The sequence below is a fragment of the Lithobates pipiens genome, unplaced genomic scaffold (assembly GCF_037356315.1).
Source record: "Lithobates pipiens isolate NorthernLeopardFrog02 unplaced genomic scaffold, aLitPip1_a1.2 Scaffold_19, whole genome shotgun sequence".
In the NCBI taxonomy this organism is placed as follows: Eukaryota; Metazoa; Chordata; class Amphibia; order Anura; family Ranidae; genus Lithobates; species Lithobates pipiens.
In genome coordinates, this window is record NW_027507764.1 from 8,620,919 (window position 1) to 8,646,622 (window position 25,704).

General features: G+C 45.1%; 2 protein-coding genes across 2 annotated transcripts in view; one reads left to right on the forward strand and one right to left on the reverse strand.

Moving 5' to 3' along the window:
* Nucleotides 1-5,890, forward strand: part of LOC143995778 (uncharacterized) — a 31,780-nt gene extending 25,890 nt beyond the window's left edge. The window contains exon 4 of the mRNA XM_077490491.1: nucleotides 2,466-5,890. Within this exon, the coding sequence (XP_077346617.1) occupies nucleotides 2,466-2,552 (87 nt within the window). The 3' untranslated portion in view covers nucleotides 2,553-5,890. The remainder of the gene's footprint in view (nucleotides 1-2,465) is intronic.
* A 1,864-nt stretch (nucleotides 5,891-7,754) lies between these two features.
* The window catches only part of OPLAH (5-oxoprolinase, ATP-hydrolysing), an 84,902-nt gene continuing 66,952 nt past the window's right edge, over nucleotides 7,755-25,704 (reverse strand). Inside the window, 7 exon segments of the mRNA XM_077490490.1 lie at nucleotides 7,755-8,457; nucleotides 11,082-11,179; nucleotides 11,260-11,420; nucleotides 13,684-13,841; nucleotides 16,947-17,096; nucleotides 17,198-17,332; nucleotides 21,974-22,120. Of these exon segments, the coding sequence (XP_077346616.1) occupies nucleotides 8,308-8,457; nucleotides 11,082-11,179; nucleotides 11,260-11,420; nucleotides 13,684-13,841; nucleotides 16,947-17,096; nucleotides 17,198-17,332; nucleotides 21,974-22,120 (999 nt within the window). The 3' untranslated portion in view covers nucleotides 7,755-8,307.

The window sequence follows — 25,704 nt, forward strand, 5'->3', positions numbered from 1 at the left end:
ACGCTAGGAAGAGCCTGTGGATATCAGCAGGAGGCAACCGGTAAACCTGTGGCTAAGTGAGTAAATGACCCCCTATGTTGGTGATGGTGAGGTGAGAAGTGGCATTGTGTGGCTTCTAAACAGTTTCGGCACGTGTTGTCACATTGGTTGTGCTCTCAACCAAACTGTCACATGACTGATCACATGTGCAGAATTACGGCAGTTAAAGGTCTAACAGAGGCCAAGATGGCAGCTTCCTTGGCTGAAACCGATAGGAGGGTTTAGTTTCACTTTAATAATTTAGTCAATAAAAATATCAATAGATGTCATGATGTACTGTGGAAAGTAAGTACACCCATGGTCTCAGAAGCTGGTATTGCCCTCGATATCAGAAATTTCTTCTTGTAGGTATTTTGTATAATTGTCCACCAGTTCTTTACATCACCTCAGCGAAAGTGTTGATCGCTCCACCACCCAAAATCATCGCTCCCAAGTGTCCCTGATTTGGAGCAACGTCCTTCTGTCCCTCATTCCTCCTCATTTGTCCCTCATTTTGGTCTGATCCATATCATTGTATATAAAATGCACTTTTTATCTATCAAAAAGTGTTTCCCAGCGCTAAACCTTTCATCCGATTTCTAAATTGTTGCATTTGTAAATTTTAAAAGCCAATATAAAGGAATAGTAGTGGTAAAAAAAAAAGTCCCTTGTGGATTTAATTTAACTTTTTTTGGTTAATTCTCCTTTAAGGGGGTGTGTCCAGGGGGGCGTGTCCTATGCCTACATGCGTTTGCAAGTAGGTGTCCCTCATTCCCATCTCAAAATGTTGGGAGGTGTGCAAAATTCTTTCAAATTGCGAAAAACGTTTGTAGGTCTCCTTGCATGAACTGCCCATTTACAGAATACCCCATAAGACATATCAATGGGAATCCAATCAGAGCCGGGGCAGTCAGGCCTCTATTTATGGTTATCCCTTCATGGATTTGCTAGCGTGTGCCGGTGTTCTGACGAGAAGTGTCCCCCCATCGGATGGTGTCCGCCCTATACTGCGCAGGCGCAGCGCTTGCGCAGTACGGAGGACAAGGAGACGCCGTACGTCTTCGAAGATGAGCGGCGCCTGTGCACTTAACAGTACCTTCTGCCTTGAGTCCAGGTTCAAGCCCCACCATCCAAGTGGAGATGATGATGTAAAACAGCACTTTGTAACAGGGCCGCTCGCCATGCTTCGGGCACGCCCTCGCTTCGCTTGCCATATTTTTATTTTAACTCTATGTCCACTTGGATGGTGGGGCTTGAACCTGGACTGAGGGCAGAATGTACTATTAAGTGCGCAGGCGCCGTTCATCTTCGGAGACTTTTGGCATCCGCTTTGTCCTCCGTACTGCTCAAGCGCAGTATAGGGCGGACACTATCCGATGGGGGACAGTTCTCGACAAGACACCGGACCATTACTGTGTTGATAGACTCTTTTCTAGGGTTCAGCTTCAACATTTTTGTAGAGATGCCCTCACATTCTCATCAATCACACGTTAAGACCCTTTTCACACTGGGGCGCTTCTCAGGCATTTTTGCGCAAAAAATGTAAAGCATCTGAAAAGCGTCTCTCAATGCTCCCCAGTGTGAATGTCTGAGTGCTTTCACACCAGGGTGGTGCGCTTGCAGGACGGGGAAAAAGTCCTGCAAGCAGCATGTTTGGTGCCGTGTATACACCGCTCCTCCTCCGCCTCTGCCCATTGAAATGAATGGGAGCCGTTCTCAAAACGCCTTAAAAATCGATTTGAAGGCAGCGCTAAGCGCGTGCTTTTAACCCCTTCTGGGGGGTTACAAGTGCCCTGATAGCGGCACCAAACCACCGCTATAACAGCGGTATCTAAGGGCAGAAGATATAATCCATAACACCTGTACTGTAATCCAGTGGCGGCTGGTGGTAATTTCTTTGGGTGGGGGTGTCAAACAGTGCACCCACAGCAACCCCCACCCCCCGGTCAGTTGGGTAAGCTGCACCACGTCCCATTCCCCCCAGTCCGGGCGGTGGGGTTAGAAGCAATTACCCCATATATGGCGGGCAGCACTTCACCTGGGCGACAGGTGGCAGGCATCATGGGCGGCTTCCCCTACTCTCCTCCTTGGGCATCACGGCGGCTTCCATCTTAGTGGCCAATCCGAATGCTTCTCCTTTCAGCCAATCAGGAAACGGGTCTTCCTGATTGGCTGGGAGGAGAATAAGTGTGAAAATATTGACTATTCATTCGCTATTGCCACACAACTGGGTGGGCTCTGTTCGCAGTGCTCTGCAGCCCGAGTCCATCCTTTTTTTGATGCCTATTAAAGCCTCCCACCCACACTAACCACACTATAAAGCCTGAAGATACAAGAACTGTGGTTGAACTGGATGGACTTGTGTCTTTTTTCAACCTGACTATGTATGTAAGACAAAACATAATCTACATCTTTGGTTACATCTCAGACTTTGTTTTCCCTCGCAGATATGTGCTGAGCTGCACCCCAAATTTGGCATTACAGATGTTGGTGTGAAAACTGGAAGGCACTACATCAGTGTCATGTGCGGCTAAGTCTACTGCACCACCATTCTTTGAACAATGAAAGATCTGCCACCACATTATGGAGGAGGAGAAGGTTTAGTCTTCTACAGCTCACCATAAATATGGAGCTCGTACATGAATAATACACTACATGCAAAGAACACCGTTCCAATTCATGGATGGAAAAGTTACCCCACGAGCATCGAAAATGAGAGGTCTCTAGTAGTAGTTGGTCACATTCAACTGGACTTGTTTTGTAATGTTGAAGACATTTTGTTGCTTCTCTAAGTCCCTTCTTCAGTTCTAATGAACGCCTGGAAGATACCCCAATATTTATATCCACAAAAATGAGATGTTATACAATTTTATAGAACTCCTCTGTACAGCCTACTGCTCCATGTCAGCTGTTATGTCATACTGAAGGTGGTGGTCTTCTATGGATGACTTTCTATGGGGCTTCTACATACTTAGCCAACCAAGGGTTTGCTTTTAGTTGTTGGAAGCAAAAATGCAAACCTTCCCATAACAACTAGAGTGATTTCCTTTCAAAACCATTGAAAGTTGCCACATTTATTGGTTATTACATTTTGTGTTTATGAATAAGAATTAGGTCCATCTATGGATGATGATTGGGTTTGGTGTTTGTAGATACAGACCTCACACATGTCTAAAGGAACCCAATGAGGACCTAAAGACGACCTCCTCTATGTGACCTCACACGTGTCTAATGGAACCCAATGAAGACCTAAAGACGACCTCCTCTATGTGACCTCACACGTGTCTAATGGAACCCAATGAAGACCTAAAGACGACCTCCTCTATGTGACCTCACACGTTTCTAATGGAACCCAATGAAGACATATACAGTGAACTCCTCTATATAACCACACATGGGTATAAAGGAACCCAATGAGGACCTATAATACGACCTTCTCTGTGAGACCTTACACTTATCTAAAGGAACCCAATGAAGACATAGAGTGACGTCATCTATATAACCTCACATGCGTCTAAAGGAACCCAGTGAGGACATATACAATAAAGGGACCTCCTCTATATGACCTAACATGTGTCTAAAGGAATTCAATATGGACATATAGAGGGAGCTCCTCTATATGAACCCACTCATGTCTAAAGGAACCCGATGAGGACCTATAGAGGGACCTCCTCTCCATGTGTCTAAAGGAACCAGATGAGGACCTATAGAGGGACCTTCTCTATGGAAGAAGTTTATAAGCCGTATGTTCAGTGGTTCACTGTTTGCGGATCCACAGTTTCCAGCAGATGAGGGACCTAAAAAATGGTAAAGCTGGACTCCAGGATCAGTAAATATTGTCTGTATACAAGAGTCATGTCTTCTTCTTGAATCTTGGGCGATGAGGAGCTTTGTGTATTTCTTCCAGATCTGTGTAGTAATCCAGTGTGAGACTTCCTGTAATAAAGACCGCGCTCACTGCTGCCCTCTCTCCCTGTGCAGGGGGACTGGTCTTGTCTCCCCTGAAGTTTTCTACGGGCACTTTGTAATGGGTGGACCTGGTTGCCCCAGCTCCTCTCTCTGCAAAAGCTATATTATATTGCCAAAAGTATTGGGACACCTGCCTTTACACACACACAAACTTTAATGACATCCCAGTCTTAGTCCCTAGTGTTCAATATTGAGTTCCCCCCTCTTTGCAGCTATAACAGCTTCAACTCTCTTTGCAGCTATAACAGCTTCAACTCTTCTGGGAAGGCCGTCCACAAGGTTTAGAGGTGTGTCTATGGGAATGTTTAACCATTCTTCCAGAAGAGCATTTGTGAGGTCAGGCACTGATGTTGGATGAGACCTTCTCTGTATGACCTCACACAGGTCTAAAGGAACCCAATGAACACCTAGAGAGGGACCTCCTCTATATGACCTCACACATCTCTAAAAGGAACCCAATGGGAACCTCTTCTATATGACCTCACACATATTTAAAGGAACCCAATGAGGACCTATAAGGACATCTCCTCTATATGACCTCACACGTCTCTAAAAGGAACCCAATGAGGACCTATAAGGGGACCTCCTCTATATGACCTCACACATCTCTAAAAGGAACTGAATGAGGACCTATAGAGGGACCTCCTCTATATGACCTCACACGTCTCTAAAAGGAACCCAATGAGGACCTATAAGGGGACCTCCTCTATATGACCTCACACATCTCTAAAAGGAACCCAATGGGAACCTCCTCTATATGACCTCACACATGTTTAAAGGAACCCAATGAGGACCTATAAGGGGATCACCTCTATATGACCTCACACGTCTCTAAAAGGAACCCAATGAGGACATATAAGGGGACCTCCTCTATATGACCTCACATATGTTTAAAGGAACCCAATGAGGACCTATAAGGGGACCTCCTCTATATGACCTCACACATCTCTAAAAGGAACCCAATGGGAACCTCCTCTATATGACCTCACACATGTTTAAAGGAACCCAATGAGGACCTATAAGGGGATCACCTCTATATGACCTCACACGTCTCTAAAAGGAACCCAATGAGGACATATAAGGGGACCTCCTCTATATGACCTCACATATGTTTAAAGGAACCCAATGAGGACCTTTAAGGGGGCCTTCTCTATATGACCTCACACATCTTTAAAAGGAACCCAATGAGGACCTCCTCTATATGACCTCACATATCTCTAAAAGGAACTGAATGAGGACCTATAAGGGGACCTCCTCTATATGACCTCACACATATCTAAAGGAACCTTCAGATATTTGAGCCCCCAAAATGCATTGGATGTTGAATATTTCCTTGTGCTGCTGTGTGGTGTATAAGAGTGAGGTCGATGTTTGTGTTTTCCTTGAGTTCCTTTAGACACGTGTGAGGTCTTTATCTACAGAGTGACCTTCTCTGTATGACCTCACACATCTCTAAAAGGAACCCAATGGGAACCTCCTCTATATTACCTCACACATGTTAAAAGGAACGCAATGAGGACCTATAAGGGGATCTCCTCTATATGACCTCACACATCTCTAAAAGGAACCCAATTAGGACCTCCTCTATATGAACCTTTAGATCTTTGAGCCCCCGAAACGCTATGGCCGTTGTATATTTCCTTGTGGTGTAATTATTGGGAAGATAAATGCAAGTGCAAAACGCCCAGGAGCAAAATAGACATTTTTTTTTTTAGTATTTCCAACTACATACAATATTTGAGCCCTCGAAGAAGGGGGAGATCTTTGAGCCCCGGAAACACATTGGATGTTGTATATTTCCTTGTTGTTAATGAGAGATTTTGGACTTTCAGTTCTTCTGACTGGCACACCCACTGGAGTTTTTCCGAGGTTGAAACTGAATAAAGCTGCTATTCAACACTTGGCCATTTGTTACGGTTCATCTTGCAAATGATTAATTGTAGCGAGTGCGCCATTTCCAGTCCTCCAACTTATATACAATATTTGAGCCCTGAAGAAGATCTTTGAGCCCCCGAAACACGTTGGTCATTGCGATTCTCCTTGTGGTGTAATTATTGGGAAGATAAATGACCAGCACAAAACACGCAGGAGCAAAATAGCTATTTTTTTAGTCTTTCCAACCATATACAATATTTGAGCTCCAACAAAGGGGGGAGATCTTTGAGCCCCCCGAAACACATTGCCCATTGTACATTTCCTTTTTATGAAAGAATAAGATTATTAAAAGACTTTGGGGTCACAGTTCTTTGCTCTGACACACCCACTGGAGCCTAGGGAAGGGGTGCCCTGTTTGTACTTTAATCAGCCATTGCACCCCATATGAATTGGTTTTTATTGCTGTCTGTGTCCCCCCCGGGGAGATTCACCATCTCTTAGACATGTATGTTTTGTTTCCTTCCGAGTTTAAATTCGGACACATTTTTTGTTATTCAGATGTATCTGAATTTACAGATCACAATAGTAACAAATATAAATTAATCTGAAATAATGAAACAAAATTTGGCCAAAATTCTAATCAAAATTTGAAAATTTATTTGAAAACAAGAATAGAATAAGAGTGAAAAGAACGGCTTGGAATAGAAAAGAATACAATAGAAAAGAGTAGATTATAGCAGAAAAGAATAGAATGAAATATAATAGAAAATAAAGGAATAGATTAGAGAGTAGATAAGAAAAGAGTAAAACAGAACAGAATAGAAAATAAAACAATAGAACAGAAATGAATAGAAAATGGAGAAAAAAAACAGAACAAAATAGAATAGAAAATAAAATAGAATAGAGTGGAAAATAGTAAAACAGAAAATGACAGAATAGAAAAAATAAATTAAAAAATTAAATAGAAAATAAAGGAATAGAGTATAAAAGAATAGAAAATAGAATAGAATAGGAGTAGAGTAGAAAAGAGTAAAAAAAAAAAAAAGAACAGAATAGAAAAGAATACAGTAGCATAGAGTAAAACCGAACAAAATAGAATAGAAAATAAAAGAATAGAATAGATTAGAATATATAAAAAATAGAAAAGAATAGAACAGAGTAAGACAGAAAATAGAATAGAATAGAAATTAAAGGAATAGAACAGCACAGTGGTGTAGTGGGTGCAGTAAATGCTAATTCGAATCCCAACCACGACACTACCTGCCTTTCCTCTGGGTGCTCCGATTTCCTCCCACACTCCAAAGTCATGCTGGCAGGTTAATTGGCTTCTGTCTAAACTGTCCCCAGTATATGACTGTGAGTTTATGGACTTTAGATTGTAAGCTCCTTGAGGGCGGGGACCGATGTACCGAATGTACAATGTATATGTAAAGCGCTGTGTTAATTGACGGCACTATAGAAGTACCTTAAATAAACAGAAAATAATAAAATAGAAAAGAATACAACAGAATAGAAAATAAAAGAACAGAAAAAAAACAATAGAATAGAATAAAAAAAAATATATATATATATATATATATATATATATATATAACCGGCTTCCGAAATTCATTGAAATTCAAATAGAAAAGTATAGAATAAAAAAGAATAGAAAATAAAAAAATTGGAAAGCATAGAATGGAAAATAGGAGCATAGAATAGAAAAAAATATATATATATATATATAATATAAAAATATATATATAGTGTAACTGTCTTCTCAAATTCTAATAGAATAGATTCAAATAGAAACTAGAATAGAAAATGAGAAGGGAATAGAATAGGATAGAAAGATTATAACGGTCTTCTGAAATTCAAGTTCAGAATAAAATAAATTGGTTTTCGAATCGGCATTTGAATTCTAATTTGAATTTAATAAAAAAAAAAAAAAAGGAAGAAAAAAAACGGACAAAACGAATTCCGAAAGGGTATTAAACAAATTTAACTAAATTATTTAAAATAACGAATTGAAACAAAACCCCCTTTTTTGTTCTGCACATGCCCACCCCCCTCTCTATCCGTCTTGGTAAACATGATCTCTCCAGTACAAACCAACATTTTCGAGTTGTCACCAAAAAACAGGAATATAAAAAGGAAATCCTCCAATGGGGAGACCTGTTGATGAAGGGATTTCCTCCTCCTTTGAAGAGCTCTCCTCTGGGACGGAAATAAATGGAAGGGAATCCTTCAGGTGGGACACAGACAGAAAAAAATAAAAATACACAATAAGGGAAAAAACACAAAAAAAACAAAAAAAAAACAAAGGTTGAGGCTCCAATGTGCAGATAAACCAGATCCGGGGCCATTGTCCTTCCACTGCTACCTCCAGGGGGCAGTAACACTTGCCAGCAACCTGGGGGCATACAGTGTCTCCGGCCTCAGTGCCCACGCCAGCCCTATGTTTCGTCATATGGTCTCCTGTGCCATGCGGTAGTCGAAGACACTTCCCCGCTCCACAAAGCTGCGGTTTGGACTCTTGTTAGGCACCGGGGTGTCGCCATCTTGGTTCCGATCGCCGTATCCGCCTCCTCCGGGGGTGTGAAGGGTGAAGACGTCCTGGACAAAGCGGAATGGAATATTCAGAAGATGCATTTTATAGTTCATTAATTGGTTTTCCATTTAGCAATTTATAGCTTGTTTATTTCACCGCAAACCGGCCAAATCCCATTATTGTTAATGGAGGTAAACCGGGGTAAGGACAGTCCTCGGGGTGAAATAGGAACTTTCCAGATGAAAAAAAACCTGGATATCCTTTAAAAGTTATGTAAACCTGAACAATGACCATGAACAGGGATGGTGTTCTGTAGTCCTTATACAATCCCTGTCCTAGGGTGACTACACGGCTCCTCCATAGATACAGTACGGTGAGGGTTGTCACCCGAGGACAGGAAGTGTGTTATTGGCAGGATCACCGGGTGAAAATAAAATAAATGAATACAGCCATCACATGTAAGGACGGAGAAACTGCAATACATTACATTCTGATCTTGGGGTTACATACACTTTTAAGGGAACCTCTGCGGAAAAGACAACAAAGGCCTCCATTGCTCATTTCCTACTGAAAATGCCGACTGCCCATCATTACTTTCATGATCGCTGGCCAGACACACAGAGCCAGAGGAGGAGTTCTATCAGTGATGGTTCCATGCTGGCTGTGGATCAGTCATTCCCTGGAGGAGCATGGCAGCTAGTTATCTAGAAGGGGTCAGGATTGGCACCTTACAGCTATCATGGTCCTGTTCCAGCAGTGCCTCATAGGGAAGGGAGGAAGGAAGGAAGGAAGGAAGGAAGGAAGGAAGGAAGGGAGGGAGAGAGAGAAAGGAAGGAGACAAAGGGGAAAGAGGGAATGGAGGAGGAAGGGAGGCACAGCAGGAGAAGTGAAAGAGGAAGGAAAGGAGGGAAGGGAAGGAAGAAAGGAAGGAAGGAGGGAGATGTAGGGACAGAGGCAAGGAAAAGAAGGGAAGGGAAAAGCAGTAGGGAAGGGAAGGAAAAGGTAGGAAGGATGGAAGAAGAAGGGACAGAAGCAGCAGAAACAAAAAGGGAAGGGAGAGAGGGGGAAGGAAGGAGTAGAGGCCAGGAAAGGAAAAGGAAGGAAAGCAATGAATGAGTGAATGAATGAAGGGAGGAAGGGAAGAGGGAGAAGGGACAGAGGCAGGAGTAAAAAAAAGTTAAGAGAGAAAGAGGGAAAGGAAGGGTAAAAAAAGTGAGAGAGGAGAAATGAGGAAATCAAAAGGGAAAGAAGGGTGAGGCAGGGGAAGGAAGGGACGGAGGGAAAGGAAATTAAAGAAGAGAAGGGAAGGAATTGGAAAGGGAGAGAAGGGAAGGAATGGAGGGAGGGGGAAAGACGGAAGGAAACAAAAGGGAAAGAGGAAATGGAGAAAGAAGGGAGGCATGGAAGGAGAAGCAAAGTAAAGAGGAAAGGAAGGAAAACGTAGGGAAGGGAAGGAGTGGAGGACAGGAAGGAAGGAAGGAAGGAAGGAAGAAAGAGAAAGAAAGAAAGAGAGAAAGAGAAAGAAAGAAAGAAAGAGAGAAAGAGAAAGAAAGAAAGAAAGAGAGAAAGAGAAAGAAAGAGAAAGAAAGAGAAAGAAAGAAAGAAAGAGAGAAAGAGAAAGAAAGAAAGAGAGAAAGAAAGAGAGAAAGAGAAAGAAAGAGAGAAAGAGAGAGAAAAAGAAAGAGAGAAAGAGAGAGAAAGAGAAAGAAAGAAAGAAAGAAAGAAAGAAAGAAAGAAAGAAAGAAAGAAAGAAAGAAAGAAAGAAAGAAAGAAAGAAAGAAAGAAAGGAAGAAAGGAAGAAAGGAAGAAAGGTAGGTTGAAGAATTGATGGAATTCAAGGAAAGGGACAGAGGCAGGAGGAAAAAAACGGGAAGGGAGAGAGGGAGAAGGAAGGAAGGAATGCAAGGAATTAATAAATGGATGAAGGGAGAAGCAGGGACAGGGGCAGGAGAAATAAGTTAAGGGAGAGAGAGGGAAAGGAAAGGAAAAGTAGTGAGGGAGTCAAAAAGGGAAAGAAGGGTGAGGGAGGAGAAGGAAGGGACACAGGGAAAGGAAATTAAAGAAGGGAAGGCAAGGAATTGGAAGGGAGAGAAGGGAAGGAATGGAGGGAGGGGAAGGATTGGATCCAGGGAAGGGAAGGAAAGCAAGGAAGGAAGGGAGGGAGGAAGAAAGATGAGAAGGAGAAGTAGGGACAGAGGCAGGTGAAAGAAGGGGTGGGAAAGAATGGAAAACAAGTGAGGAAGGGAAAGGGAAAGGAAGGAAGGAAGGCAAGAAGTTTATATTTTTATGTAAATTTTGCTGAAGCAGATCAATGATCAAAACAAAGTTTCGGCTTTGGTCATCTCAAGACTAAATACATTTTTCTGAAATCACTGCACTTATCCCCATCATGTGTTTCATACACATTCCTCCTTTTACCCTTCCTAAAAATGATAGAACCTAAGAAAAATAAACAGGGACATTACAAATATGCGAATGTTGACTTTTTGTTAAATGTCAGAAGCTAAGCCCCACCCCCATCCATCTTTAGCCCCTCCCTCTGGCCTCTGACGTATGGGCGCTCCCCTGCAGAGTCAGTGACCCATGACTATCACAGGAAAGGTGGATGTGTCTCTGACATAAGGAGCTGTCGCTGGTTCACCTGCAATAAGTGAAAAATAAAAACTAAACACGCAATCTCTCCTCCTACCCCGGGCTCCAAAGGAACAGAGGTCTTCCCTCCTAGGTTAATGGTTCTCCCATCACGGCGATGGAGGAGGTTGAGGCCGGCATCTCCAGGAGATCCTCCTACAGAGAACACAGAAGAGATTAACGGGTAGGAATTGCAGTGACAGGGCAGAATGAAAATGAAAGATTTGTACAATAACCATTCAGTCCATAGGGGCGGAATACTCTTCGCTCCGTGAGAACCGACAAAATGACATTTTCTCTAAACATCAGCTCCCGGATTACTCCATCTCCTCCTGTAAATCTCCCATCACCCCCCGAGCCTGGACGCAGCTCAAACCGCTTGAGGACCACCGGGTACCTGCATAGGAGAGAGAGCAGAATTCTGTATTTGAAAAAAAATGATCCCGCTTGCCAGTACGTTTCTTCATATATGGTGGACCCTCCCTATTGTCTGTACAATCTGGACCAAAGTACATCAAATTATTTTTACAATATATGAAAACCAAATACATAAGAACCTCTACAAAGCCCTACTCAATTTTCCAGAAAATATAGAAAAATTTGAGATCGGTTTACTGCTGTCAAACAGACCATAGCCAAATTTGGAAAACCCAACCCACCAGCATTTCCAAATTAAAGGGTAGACTATTCCAATCCATGTTTTTGGAAAGCCGATGGCTAAACTCACTGACAAACTGCCTTTGTATGAAAACGTTTGGAAACCTTGGGCACCTCGTTCTTCCCCACCAAGGTTTTGATAGTCGTCTCTTGACACTCTCCTCCACCAAAGTTTTGATAGTCGTCTCTTGACACTCTCCTCCACCAAGGTTTTGATAGTCGTCTCTTGACACTCTCCTCCACCAAGGTTTTGATAGTCGTCTCTTGACAATCTCCTCCACCAAGGTTTTGATAGTCGTCTCTTGACACTCCTCCACCAAGGTTTTCATAGTCGTCTCTTGACACTCTCCTCCACTAAGGTTTTCATAGTCGTTTCTTGATGCTCTTCTCCACCAAGGTTTTGATAGTCGTCTCTTCACACTCTCCTCCACCAAGGTTTTCATAGTCGTCTCTTGATGCTCTTCTCCACCAAGGTTTTGATAAGAGATGACTATCAAAACCTTGGTGGAGAAAAGTGTCAAGAGACGACTGACACTCTTCTCTACCAAAGTTTTGAAAGTCGTTGACGCTCTTCCACACCAAGGTTTTGATAGTCATCTCTTGACACTCTCCTCCACCAAGGTTTTCATAGTCATCTCTTGACACTCTCCTCCACCAAGGTTTTGATAGTCGTCTCTTCACACTCTCCTCCACCAAGGTTTTGATAGTCGTCTCTTGACACTCTCCTCCACCAAGGTTTTGATAGTCGTCTCTTCACACTCTCCTCCACCAAGGTTTTCATAGTCATCTCTTGATGCTCTTCTCCACCAAGGTTTTGATAAGAGATGACTATCAAAACCTTGGTGGAGAAAAGTGTCAAGAGACGACTGACACTCTTCTCTACCAAAGTTTTGAAAGTCGTTGACGCTCTTCCACACCAAGGTTTTGATGGCCATCTCTTGATGCTCTTCCCCACCAAGGTTTTAAGGGCCATCTCTCTTGACACTCTTCCTACCAATTTTCAAAGTCGTCTCTTGAGGCTCAAAATCCATTCAAACAATTAATTGGTGAACCACTTGACCCTCCCTCAGAAATGTTGAAAGTGATGATTTACACCCGATTATATTAGAAAGTTGCACTAATAGCGCTGTAATTTGTGAAATATTGTCTAAAGAATTGTATATTGGTGAGCGAAGGAATATAGACAGGAATTAACAGGTTAAAAAGCGGCTGGAAGAGAAACATCAACATGCAAAAAACAAAACAAACAAAAAACCCGAAACCCATGGTAATAGTTTACGATACACAGTTCTTTAGTAAAGTAAATGTCAGTTAGGAGTTGGATCTACTTTAATGTAGAAATCATGAATTAGTCCAGGAATCAGCGGTATTGAGGACTCAGTCCTACCTGGGCTGCCTTATGCCGCGTACACACGAGCGGACTGTATGGCGTACTCAGTCCGTCGAAACACATTTCAGCGGACAATCCGCTCGTGTGTGGGCTTCAGCGGACTTTTTCAGCGTGCAGTCCGGAGTATTTCGGTTTTTTCGAAATTCTGTCCGTCGTACTTTGGTTTCAGCGGACAATACGGTCGTCAGTATGCTAGTTCGACGGACTAAGAATGGCGCATGCCCAGAAAGGATTAACACGGCGGAAGGGTGCTTTGCTGTGTCTTGGACTTCCTATTTCTAGTCCCGTCGTACGTGCTGTACACGTCATCGCGCAAGCTTTCGACGGACTGTTTGTGTATCCGTGTGTGGTCAAGTCCGTTCAGTGGAAAGTACGACAGATTGTCCGTCGGATTGTATGACGGACTAAGTACGCGGCATTAGAGCCATATACATAAACACATGTATGAGCATCAGAACTGAAGGGTGTGAATGGGCCCAAAGGACTATGTATTTCCATTGACAAATAAAAGAAGTGTCAGTTTTCAGGTCCTCAGTGCATCGGCAACCTTAGGCCAGCCTTACATTTGCAATATGTACACAATCTAGCCACACACAACTATTATTATCCATACCGCTTCTCCAGGATCTCTGGGTCAGTAATTCGGGTGTTGGTCATGTGACTGTGGATGCCACTTCTCCCATCCCAGTGCGGTCCAGCGCCTGCACCTCCAGCCACCGTTTCATAGTAACCGATCTTCTGGTTCCCAAAGGTGACATTGTTCATACAGCCCTGTGCAGCACAAGACAATTCACGTTTACCCCTAAGAAGAGTTGAAAATCACGGCTGACCCCCATACTACTTCTCTCTACAGCCCCCGAGAAGAGTCCAAGCTCACTAATGAACCCAAACTATGCATCTCTACAGCTCCTGAGAAGAGTCCAAGCTCACTAATGAACCCAAACTATGCATCTCTACAGCTCCTGAGAAGAGTCCAAGCTCAAAAGATTACCCCACGATTAGGGATGAGCCCAATGTTCGAGTCTCCCGTTCGCGGAATTTCAAATTTTACGGGGCGTTCGCGGCAAATTCGAGCGCCGCGGAACACCCCATAATGCACTGAGAGATTGCAGTGCATTGATGTCTGCTGATTGGCCAAAGCATGCACCCGACCTGCATCCTTTGGCCAATCACAGCACGCTCTGCTATGAGAGCCATAATTGGCCAAAGGCAGGGTTACACCACCAGGTGGCCCCCCACCCTTGCCCATATAACAGCCGTCACAGCCAAGAGACAGCGGAGAAGCTCAAAGATTACACCATACTACTCACCTCTACAGCTTCTGAGAAGAGTCCAAGCTCACATTTCCCCATATTACTCATTTCTACAGCTTTTTGGTCTATATACTGGACAACGTTTGTTTTAGAAGATGAAAAAGTGTTTTATCTGCTCAAAAAACTATTTGGATGCCAAATCAGTCTGGTCTTTACAGTGTTTGCCAATCATATCATCACTTCCCCAAAGTGTTACCTATGATTTTGACAAAGAGGTGTTCATTTATTCTTCAAATTCTAGTCAAAGTTTATCTAAAGTCAATTTTTTTGGGTTTGGATAAAGGAAGCCTGTTGATAGGATAAATGGTGAGACCCCCTTAACCACTTTCAGACCGGACCAATTTGCTGGTCAAAGATCAGACCACTTTTTGCGATTCGGCACTGCGTCGCTTTAACTGACAATTGCGCGGTCGTGCGACGTGGCTCCCAAACAAAATTAACGTCCTTTTTTTCCCACAAATAGAGCTTTCTTTTGGTGGTATTTGATCATCTCTGCGGTTTTTATTTTTTGCGCTATAAACAAAAATAGAGCGACAATTTTGAAAAAAACGCATTATTTTTTACTTTTTGTTATAATAAATATCCCCCAAAAATATATAAAAAAAAACATTTTTTTCCCCTCAGTTTAGGCCGATACGTATTCTTCTACATATTTTTGGTAAAAAAAAAATCGCAATAAGCGATTATTGATTGGTTTGCGCAAAAGTTATAGCGTTTACAAAATAAGGATAGTTTTATAGCATTTTTATTAATAATTTTTTATTATTTTTTTTTTACTAGTAATGGCGGCGATCAGCGATTTTTATTGTGACTGCGACATTGTGGGGGACACATCGGACATTTTTGACACATTTTTGGGACCATTGTCATTTATACAGTAATCAGTGCTATACAAATGCAGTGATTCCTGTGTAAATGACACTGGCAGTGAAGGGGTTAACCAGTGGGTGGCAGTGTAGGGGTTAAGTGTTCCTAGGGGTGTGCTACTAACTGTGGGGGGGTTGGGCTTTCATTTAGTGAACACTGATCCCTGCTCCAATCACATGGAGCAGAGATCAGCGTCACTAGTTGCTAGGCAGAATGGAGAAATGCTGTTTACAACGACATTTCTTCATTTGGCCGCTCCGTGAGACGATCGCGGGTATGCCCGCGGCGATCGAGTCCACGGGTCCCGCGACCGGACTCACGGGGGTCCCGACCAGCGCGGGAGCGCGCCGCCAGTGGCGCGCTCCCGATGGCAGGGCGGCAAATTTAAAGGGACGTACATGTACGCCCATTTGCCTGCCCGTGCCATTCTGTCGACGTACATCGGCGTGCGCTGGTCGGCAAGTGGTTAAGGTTTTAGTTTCTAGAACATGTATAACCTAGGTGCTGGATTCAACTAGTAATGCCCCGTACACACGATCGTAATTTTGGTCGGAAAAAGCTCTGATTGGTTTTCCCAACGGAATTCCGATGGGATTTCGCTCAAGGTGTCTTGCATTCACACAGTCACACCAAATTCCAACCGCCAAGAACGCGGTGACGTACAACACGTACGACGGGACTAGAAAAAGGAAGTTCAATAGCCAGTGGCCAATAGCCTCCGTCTCGTAGTTGAATCTGAGCATGCGTGAGTTTTTACGCGTCGGAATTGCATAGACGCGATCGGAATTTGCTCTCAATCTTTTGCTAGTGGAAATTTGGTCAGCCAAATTCCGATGGAGCATACGCACTGTCACATTTATCTATGAAAAGCTCTCATCGGTCTTTTGCTGGCCGAAATTCTGACCGTGTGTACACTCAGGGCCGTCTTTAATATTGATTGGACCCTGAGCAAAACTTTTCTTGGGCCCCCCCCCATGCAGTTTTGCTCTCCACCAGCTCGAGACATACAATAAATAGCAGCTAGACTCAAAATCAGTTTACTGAATCAGATCAGGCAGCTATTGCGATTAGTTGCCAGAGGTTACAGTGTATCATTACCGCTCACTGACTGGTTGCTAGAGGTTACAGCACACATTACGGCTCACTGATTAGTTGCTAGAGGTTACAGTACATGATTTCTGCTTGTTGATTGGTTAACAGAGATAACTGTGGATATGACCTCAGTGGGGCCTGATATACCCATCAATGCCGCCGAATGCCCCTATTTACATATGAATGGTGCCACTATTTACATATGAATGCCCATAATTCACATGTAACACAGGGTCTGCAGGGGAGTCATCTTTACACAACAATAGGGCAGAGCTGGGCAGCATTAGCAGCAGCACTTCACACTGAGATATTGGGACACAGCACAGGACTAAAACCTTGAGGGATGAGTACATTTAAACCAGGATAGTTGGCAAGTATGAGGCAGCTGCTTTGGGCCCCACAACAATGACAGGGTCCAGGGCAGCTGCCCCTTTTGCCCTGCCTTAAAAACGGCCCTGTGTATGCTGCATAATAGTTCACGACTAAAGAAGGCCACTCTAATTTAGCCGTATCTGGGGGATTAAATGCTTTCCTTCTCTATCGAAAATGGTAAAAAGTTTCAAGACAATAATTGCAGGTCCCTCTAATCAGGGCTCAGTCCTACCTGTGATGCTGCGCAGACTTGAAAGGCCTTAAAAATTACATCCACGATTCTCTGTGATGTCAACACATTTCCTCCAACAACAGCAGCATCTGGTGAGGGGTCCAGGATGGATCCTTTGGGAATGATGTATTTGATGGGCACAAGACACCCCTAAAGAAAAGAGACCGAGGCAAAATTGAGGCCTCTTTTGTGATTTCCCTTCATGATGAAGAGTTCGGAGACTTTATACAACTACGACGTCTGAGACTTACCTGATTTAGGGGTATATCTTGTCCCACCATGCAGCGCAGGCAGTAAATCAGAGCGGAGAGGGTGATAGCACGGGGAGCATTGCAGTTCCCAAAAACTTCATGCCCTGAGCCACTAAAGTCAAATACAGCACTGCCCTAGAATGACAAAGCGTCAAAAGGTTAGATCTGCCACCATGTTTAAAGGAACAATACAACATTCATTAGGTCTGTGAAGGTTCTCATTTTCCCAGGTCATGGTATAGCTGGACTGTTCTATAATTTTGAAAGGCCTTGCAGCTAGGATTTGAAAAACGTACGGTATTCCAAATTCCAAACTGGCCCACAGGCTTATCCAAGAAAGTGTGCAAAAAAAAAAAGCATATGGTACTGTGACACTCCCAGGACCCAAAACCCATAGTGTTTGTTTGATACACCCAAAATGCCACTCCCAAGCTCTTCAACTTTCCAGTCCCCAATTAGACCAAGCGGTTCCATCATACTAGGAGGCATTGGGTTCCTCAGGATCCCACCTCACCATTAGCTCTAGGTGTTCCCAGTTCCTGGAAAGGAATCCATCAGAACCCCCATCAAACTACGTGGTAAACTACCCAACAAGTAACCCCACTAAAAAGCAAGGAAACATCAGGTTTCTGCTTCTAGACCCTAGGTCAGGAGTGCTTTTGGATAAGATTCAGTGTGAATAAAGTCTTTAAAATTAGTCATTTGTGCCTGAATGCATAGGATTCTATATGTGAGAACCACTTGGCCCAGTTTTCATACCGAGAACCACTTGGCCCAGTTTTCATACCGAGAACCACTTGGCCCAGTTTTCATACCGAGAACCACTTGGCCCAGTTTTCATACCGAGAACCACTTGGCCCAGTTTTCATACCGAGAACCACTTGGCCCAGTTTTCATACCGAGAACCACTTGGCCCAGTTTTCATACCGAGAACCACTTGGCCCAGTTTTCATACCGAGAACCACTTGGCCCAGTTTTCATACCGAGAACCACTTGGCCCAGTTTTCATACCGAGAACCACTTGGCCCAGTTTTCATACCGAGAACCACTTGGCCCAGTTTTCATACCGAGAACCACTTGGCCCAGTTTTCATACCGAGAACCACTTGGCCCAGTTTTCATACCGAGAACCACTTGGCCCAGTTTTCATACCGAGAACCACTTGGCCCAGTTTTCATACCGAGAACCACTTGGCCCAGTTTTCATACCGAGAACCACTTGGCCCAGTTTTCATACCGAGAACCACTTGGCCCAGTTTTCATACCGAGAACCACTTGGCCCAGTTTTCATACCGAGAACCACTTGACACAGTTTTCATACCGAGAACCACTTGGCCCAGTTTTCATACCGAGAACCACTTGGCCCAGTTTTCATACCGAGAACCACTTGGCCCAGTTTTCATACCGAGAACCACTTGGCCCAGTTTTCATACCGAGAACCACTTGGCCCAGTTTTCATACCGAGAACCACTTGGCCCAGTTTTCATACCGAGAACCACTTGGCCCAGTTTTCATACCGAGAACCACTTGGCCCAGTTTTCATACCGAGAACCACTTGGCCCAGTTTTCATACCGAGAACCACTTGGCCCAGTTTTCATACCGAGAACCACTTGGCCCAGTTTTCATACCGAGCACCACTTGGCCCAGTTTTCATACCGAGCACCACTTGGCCCAGTTTTCATACCGAGAACCACTTGGCCCAGTTTTCATACCGAGAACCACTTGGCCCAGTTTTCATACCGAGAACCACTTGGCCCAGTTTTCATACCGAGAACCACTTGGCCCAGTTTTCATACCGAGAACCACTTGGCACAGTTTTCATACCGAGAACCACTTGGCACAGTTTTCATACCGAGAACCACTTGGCACAGTTTTCATACCGAGAACCACTTGGCACAGTTTTCATACCGAGAACCACTTGGCACAGTTTTCATACCGAGAACCACTTGGCCCAGTTTTCATACCGAGAACCACTTGGCCCAGTTTTCATACCGAGAACCACTTGGCCCAGTTTTCATACCGAGAACCACTTGGCCCAGTTTTCATACCGAGAACCACTTGGCCCAGTTTTCATACCGAGAACCACTTGGCCCAGTTTTCATACCGAGAACCACTTGACCCAGTTTTCATACCGAGAACCACTTGGCCCAGTTTTCATACCGAGAACCACTTGGCCCAGTTTTCATACCGAGAACCACTTGGCCCAGTTTTCATACCGAGAACCACTTGGCCCAGTTTTCATACCGAGAACCACTTGGCCCAGTTTTCATACCGAGAACCACTTGGCCCAGTTTTCATACCGAGAACCACTTGGCCCAGTTTTCATACCGAGAACCACTTGGCCCAGTTTTCATACCGAGAACCACTTGGCCCAGTTTTCATACCGAGAACCACTTGGCCCAGTTTTCATACCGAGAACCACTTGGCCCAGTTTTCATACCGAGAACCACTTGGCCCAGTTTTCATACCGAGAACCACTTGGCCCAGTTTTCATACCGAGAACCACTTGGCCCAGTTTTCATACCGAGAACCACTTGGCCCAGTTTTCATACCGAGAACCACTTGGCCCAGTTTTCATACCGAGAACCACTTGGCCCAGTTTTCATACCGAGAACCACTTGGCCCAGTTTTCATACCGAGAACCACTTGGCCCAGTTTTCATACCGAGAACCACTTGACACAGTTTTCATACCGAGAACCACTTGACACAGTTTTCATACCGAGAACCACTTGGCCCAGTTTTCATACCGAGAACCACTTGGCCCAGTTTTCATACTGAGAACCACTTGGCCCAGTTTTCATACCGAGAACCACTTGGCCCAGTTTTCATACCGAGAACCACTTGGCCCAGTTTTCATACCGAGAACCACTTGGCCCAGTTTTCATACCGAGAACCACTTGGCCCAGTTTTCATACCGAGAACCACTTGGCCCAGTTTTCATACCGAGAACCACTTGGCCCAGTTTTCATACCGAGAACCACTTGGCCCAGTTTTCATACCGAGAACCACTTGGCCCAGTTTTCATACCGAGCACCACTTGGCCCAGTTTTCATACCGAGAACCACTTGGCCCAGTTTTCATACCGAGAACCACTTGGCCCAGTTTTCATACCGAGAACCACTTGGCCCAGTTTTCATACCGAGAACCACTTGGCCCAGTTTTCATACCGAGAACCACTTGGCCCAGTTTTCATACCGAGAACCACTTGGCACAGTTTTCATACCGAGAACCACTTGGCACAGTTTTCATACCGAGAACCACTTGGCACAGTTTTCATACCGAGAACCACTTGGCACAGTTTTCATACCGAGAACCACTTGGCACAGTTTTCATACCGAGAACCACTTGGCACAGTTTTCATACCGAGAACCACTTGGCACAGTTTTCATACCGAGAACCACTTGGCACAGTTTTCATACCGAGAACCACTTGGCCCAGTTTTCATACCGAGAACCACTTGGCCCAGTTTTCATACCGAGAACCACTTGGCCCAGTTTTCATACCGAGAACCACTTGGCCCAGTTTTCATACCGAGAACCACTTGGCCCAGTTTTCATACCGAGAACCACTTGGCCCAGTTTTCATACCGAGAACCACTTGGCCCAGTTTTCATACCGAGAACCACTTGGCCCAGTTTTCATACCGAGAACCACTTGGCCCAGTTTTCATACCGAGAACCACTTGGCCCAGTTTTCATACCGAGAACCACTTGGCCCAGTTTTCATACCGAGAACCACTTGGCACAGTTTTCATACCGAGAACCACTTGGCACAGTTTTCATACCGAGAACCACTTGGCACAGTTTTCATACCGAGAACCACTTGGCACAGTTTTCATACCGAGAACCACTTGGCACAGTTTTCATACCGAGAACCACTTGGCACAGTTTTCATACCGAGAACCACTTGGCACAGTTTTCATACCGAGAACCACTTGGCCCAGTTTTCATACCGAGAACCACTTGGCCCAGTTTTCATACCGAGAACCACTTGGCCCAGTTTTCATACCGAGAACCACTTGGCCCAGTTTTCATACCGAGAACCACTTGGCCCAGTTTCATACCGAGAACCACTTGGCCCAGTTTTCATACCGAGAACCACTTGGCCCAGTTTTCATACCGAGAACCACTTGGCACAGTTTTCATACCGAGAACCACTTGACCCAGTTTTCATACCGAGAACCACTTGGCCCAGTTTTCATACCGAGAACCACTTGGCCCAGTTTTCATACCGAGAACCACTTGGCCCAGTTTTCATACCGAGAACCACTTGGCCCAGTTTTCATACCGAGAACCACTTGGCCCAGTTTTCATACCGAGAACCACTTGGCCCAGTTTTCATACCGAGAACCACTTGGCCCAGTTTTCATACCGAGAACCACTTGGCCCAGTTTTCATACCGAGAACCACTTGGCCCAGTTTTCATACCGAGAACCACTTGGCCCAGTTTTCATACCGAGAACCACTTGGCCCAGTTTTCATACCGAGAACCACTTGGCCCAGTTTTCATACCGAGAACCACTTGGCACAGTTTTCATACCGAGAACCACTTGGCACAGTTTTCATACCCGTCCAATTGCAGCCTACCATAGACTTTGATAGGCTGCAGGAAGCGAGCTGGATTTCATACCTGTCCCTCCCGGGTTCACCAAAACACTGGGATGCTGTCCAGTGCAAGGAGCCGAAATGCAGTATGACCCAAGAGCTGCAAATCTATAAAAGTAGAATTTGGCAAAACAAAAAAAGTCCAGTCTTATTATTTCATAATGTCTTATTACCTCTTCCTTGTTAATCTGCACCTTCAGTCTGATAGGAGAACCATCATCCATGAAATCCAAGGATTCCACCTCCAGTGCTCCCGTCTGCTTCTCCCAGCGCTCAGCAAATGCCTTCAACATTTCTCTCACCGCCACCTCAGCATTGGCCTGAGGATGGACACATCCAAAGAAAAGATTTAAAAGCCTTTTCTATTATGGCAAAAATATCTTTGTGAAAATGACAGATTCAATAGGTCACTTCTCATATACCTCACCTCCTATACAATATATTTTAAAAAGTTGGTGGACACCTGACCAGCACACCTGTATGAGCTAGTTGGACATCCCATTCTAAAACCATGGCTATTAATATAGAGTTGCCCCTGCTCCCCCCATGGCTATTAATATAGAGTTGCCCTTCCTCCCCCCATGGCTATTAATATGTAGCTGGCTCTCATTGTGGCTAGAACATCCTCCACTCTTCTGAAAAGACTTTCCACCAGATTTTGGAGCGCGTATGTGGGAATTTGTGCCCATTTGTGAGATCGGGTACTGATACCGAATGAGAAGATCTGGCTCACAAGGAGCGCACCATCCCAAAGGTGTTCAGTAGGGTTGAGGTCAGGGCTCAGTGGGGATGGCGAACAAACCTTCCACTTGTTCCTCCCACTTGCCCGCCAGCCCGGCACTTACCCCATTCAGGTCGTGGGTAGCTTCCCCGACTTCTCCTCCTGGCCAATCCAGTTGCTTCTCCTCCCGGACAATCCGACTTTAGGACCCTCTTCCTGTCCTGATTGGCCCGGAGGAGAAGCAGAAAGACAATACTGAATGTTGATTCCCTGATGTCACAAGTGGGTGGGCGAGGCGCGCAGTCCTCTGCACCCCAAGCCCACCCTTTTTGAAGCTAATCATGTGCTTAAAGAAAAAAAAATCCCCATCTGGCGCCACGCATAGAGATTAGGGGGTGGTGCATATGCGCCCCTTATGGACCAGCTGCCGCTGCTGTGCAGGACTCTCGAGTTCCTCCACAACAAACTGGTCACACCATGTCTTTATGGAGATGTTGGTTGAGAAGACCTGGCTCATTCCAATTCATCCCAAAGGTGTTTAATAGGGATGAGGTCAGGGCTCTGTGCAGGACACTTGAGTTCCTCCACACCAAACCGGTCAACCCATGATTTTATGAAGCTGGGTTTGTATACAGAGGGCACAGTGCATGCTGGAAGAGAAAAGGGTCTTCACCAAACTGTCCCCACAAGGATTGAAGAGCACAGTTGTCTACAATGTCTGTGTATGGATGTATTATTAACAGAACCCTTCACTTGAGACCCCTGAACTCATCAATTGGAGGGTGTTCATATATTCACATGCTTTTGGCAAGTCTTAGCCCTTGTACACACGGTCAGAGAATCCGTCGGAATGTGTCCTTTTGGACCGTGTTGTCGGATAATCCGACTGTGTGTGGTCTGCATTGGACTGATTCCGTCGGAATATCCGTCGGACCCAATTTTCCAACATGTTGGAAATATTTTCCAACCAACTGGTTCGATCGGACATACTCCGATCATGTGTAGAGAATTTTGATCGGACCAAGTGCCACGCATGCTCAGATCAAATTCCTAGACCAAAGCTATTGGCTACTACCCTGAACGTAGTCCCGTCGTAACGAAATAACGTCATCACGTTCTGAATGATCGGATTTTTCGTCAACTTAGTCTGACCGTGTGTATGCAACAGTTTCGGACACAATCCGACGGACAAAATCCAACGGATTTGGTTGTCGAAATCTCCGACCGTGTGTACAGGGGCTTAGAAGACTTGTATTGGTAGAGCCAAAAGGTCACTTTTCATGCTGGTCTTGTGTATCTAGGGAATTAAATGTATGTAAAAATCCTTAATAAAATCTAGTGAGCATCCTTGGAACGTATATGGTTGACCTGTGTATAAAGTGTCTTATTTAGGCTCTGTTCACATATAGGCGTTGCTATTTTACAGGCGTTTTTGGGGCGTTTTTGCACAGGTGTTTTCAAACATTTCACATTTTCAATGTGACGATATGTAAGATGTCTGTAATCTGCCAAAAAAAAAAAAAAAAAAAGCTCATGTACTTTTTTGAGCGACGGGTGTTTTGCTTTAGGCGACAGAATGCTCAGATGTGAACTGGGACCATTGAAATGAATGGCATTTGTCTTGTTGGGCGTTTTTAGAGCTGAGGCTTAGAACAGAAAAATGCCAAAAAACACCTAGGTGTGAAAGGAGCCTAAAGGAAAAAAGTACAGCCAAAGCTCGTTGGCTGTTTTTCTCCTATGGATCATAGGAGTGCAGTCAGTTCGGCACTCCTGTGACCCATTTTCAGCAGACGGTGGGCTGTAGCCCCCTGTCGGCTGATGCCACAGAGCCGGTTCCAGGCTGGGGGAAAAAAATCACGACCATATGGTCGGGACCCACCAACATGCCTGTACTGGCATACCGCTCAGCGAGCCGCTGAGAGCCTGAGCTGGCTGCTCCTGCCCCCTTTACAGCCCAGTGCTCTAGTAAAAGGTGGGGGGAGGGGGCAGAGCAGACAGCGGTGACTGACAGTCACCGGCTCCCTGCTCAGGCAGCCCTGAGAACCGTGCAATCTTCTAAGAGAAGCAGGCTTGTCATCATGGACGGTGCAGGCTGGAGCCTCAATGTATGCATGTTGAACATAAACAGTGTTCCTGGGGAATAACAGAATATTTTTTAATATAACAGTGTTATTATATCATTACACCCATCTGTGATGTACTTTCAGGTGACAGATTCACTTTATATTACAGTAATTCTGCATACAATGCAAACTGGGGGGAAAAAACTAAATCTCTGGTAACTTTTATAATGTCTGAATCAGACATTGAAAATCAGGGTTCCCTCCAGGAGGTTCCTTACGTTTCGGCTGATTGACCTCCCATTTGATGGTACCCAGTGGCGTAACTAGAACCTTCAGGGCCCCAATGCAAGAAACCATGAAGGGCCCCCCTGAACCCCAGCCAGGGCCCTTCCCTCCGAGTCCGGCGGTGGAACTCCAGGGCGTGGTCACAGGTATGACCTTTGTGAGCCCTGTAGTTCCACCACTGGTATCAGTATTTTTATTTATTTTTAGGTGCCCCATTGGGGGACTGTCCCTAGGCAGGATGGGGTCCCCATCCCCAGAAGAGATGAGGTCCTTTTCTCCAGGGCAGATGAAGTTACTGCCCCCAGGTGAGAAGGGGTCCCCAGGGGAAGTGGGGGTCCCTGTCCCCACGTGAGAAGGGGTCCCTGTCCCCAGGGGGAGATGGAGGGGGTATGTAATGGTGTGTGGGGGATGGGGTCCTCTCACTCACCATGACCAAGCTGTAGGCCATGCACTCATCCATGTTGGCCTGGGCTCCATCCAGTGTGCTGCAAGGGGCAATCAGCATATCTCCCAGAAAGACCTTTCATCATCTGTGTATGACGGGGAGGAGGGGGGGCTGGCAGACAAGCCTGCAGAGTCCTCCGGGGAGCCGGGTCTCATAGGGCTGCACTGCATCTGTGTGCTTAAAGTTTGTTTACCCGGGAAAAGTTAGCAGTGCAGAGTGGGCCGGACTCGGGATGGGCGGGACTCTGGCTGGGGAGAACAGACATCGGACTGAGCGGCAATGCATGGAGCAGGAGAGGGGTACTCTGAGGAGCCGGCTGAGGACACAGGTCATGCGGTGAATGCACAACTAAAGAGCAGCCATATGTAGAGGGGGCTGCATGGGCCCCCT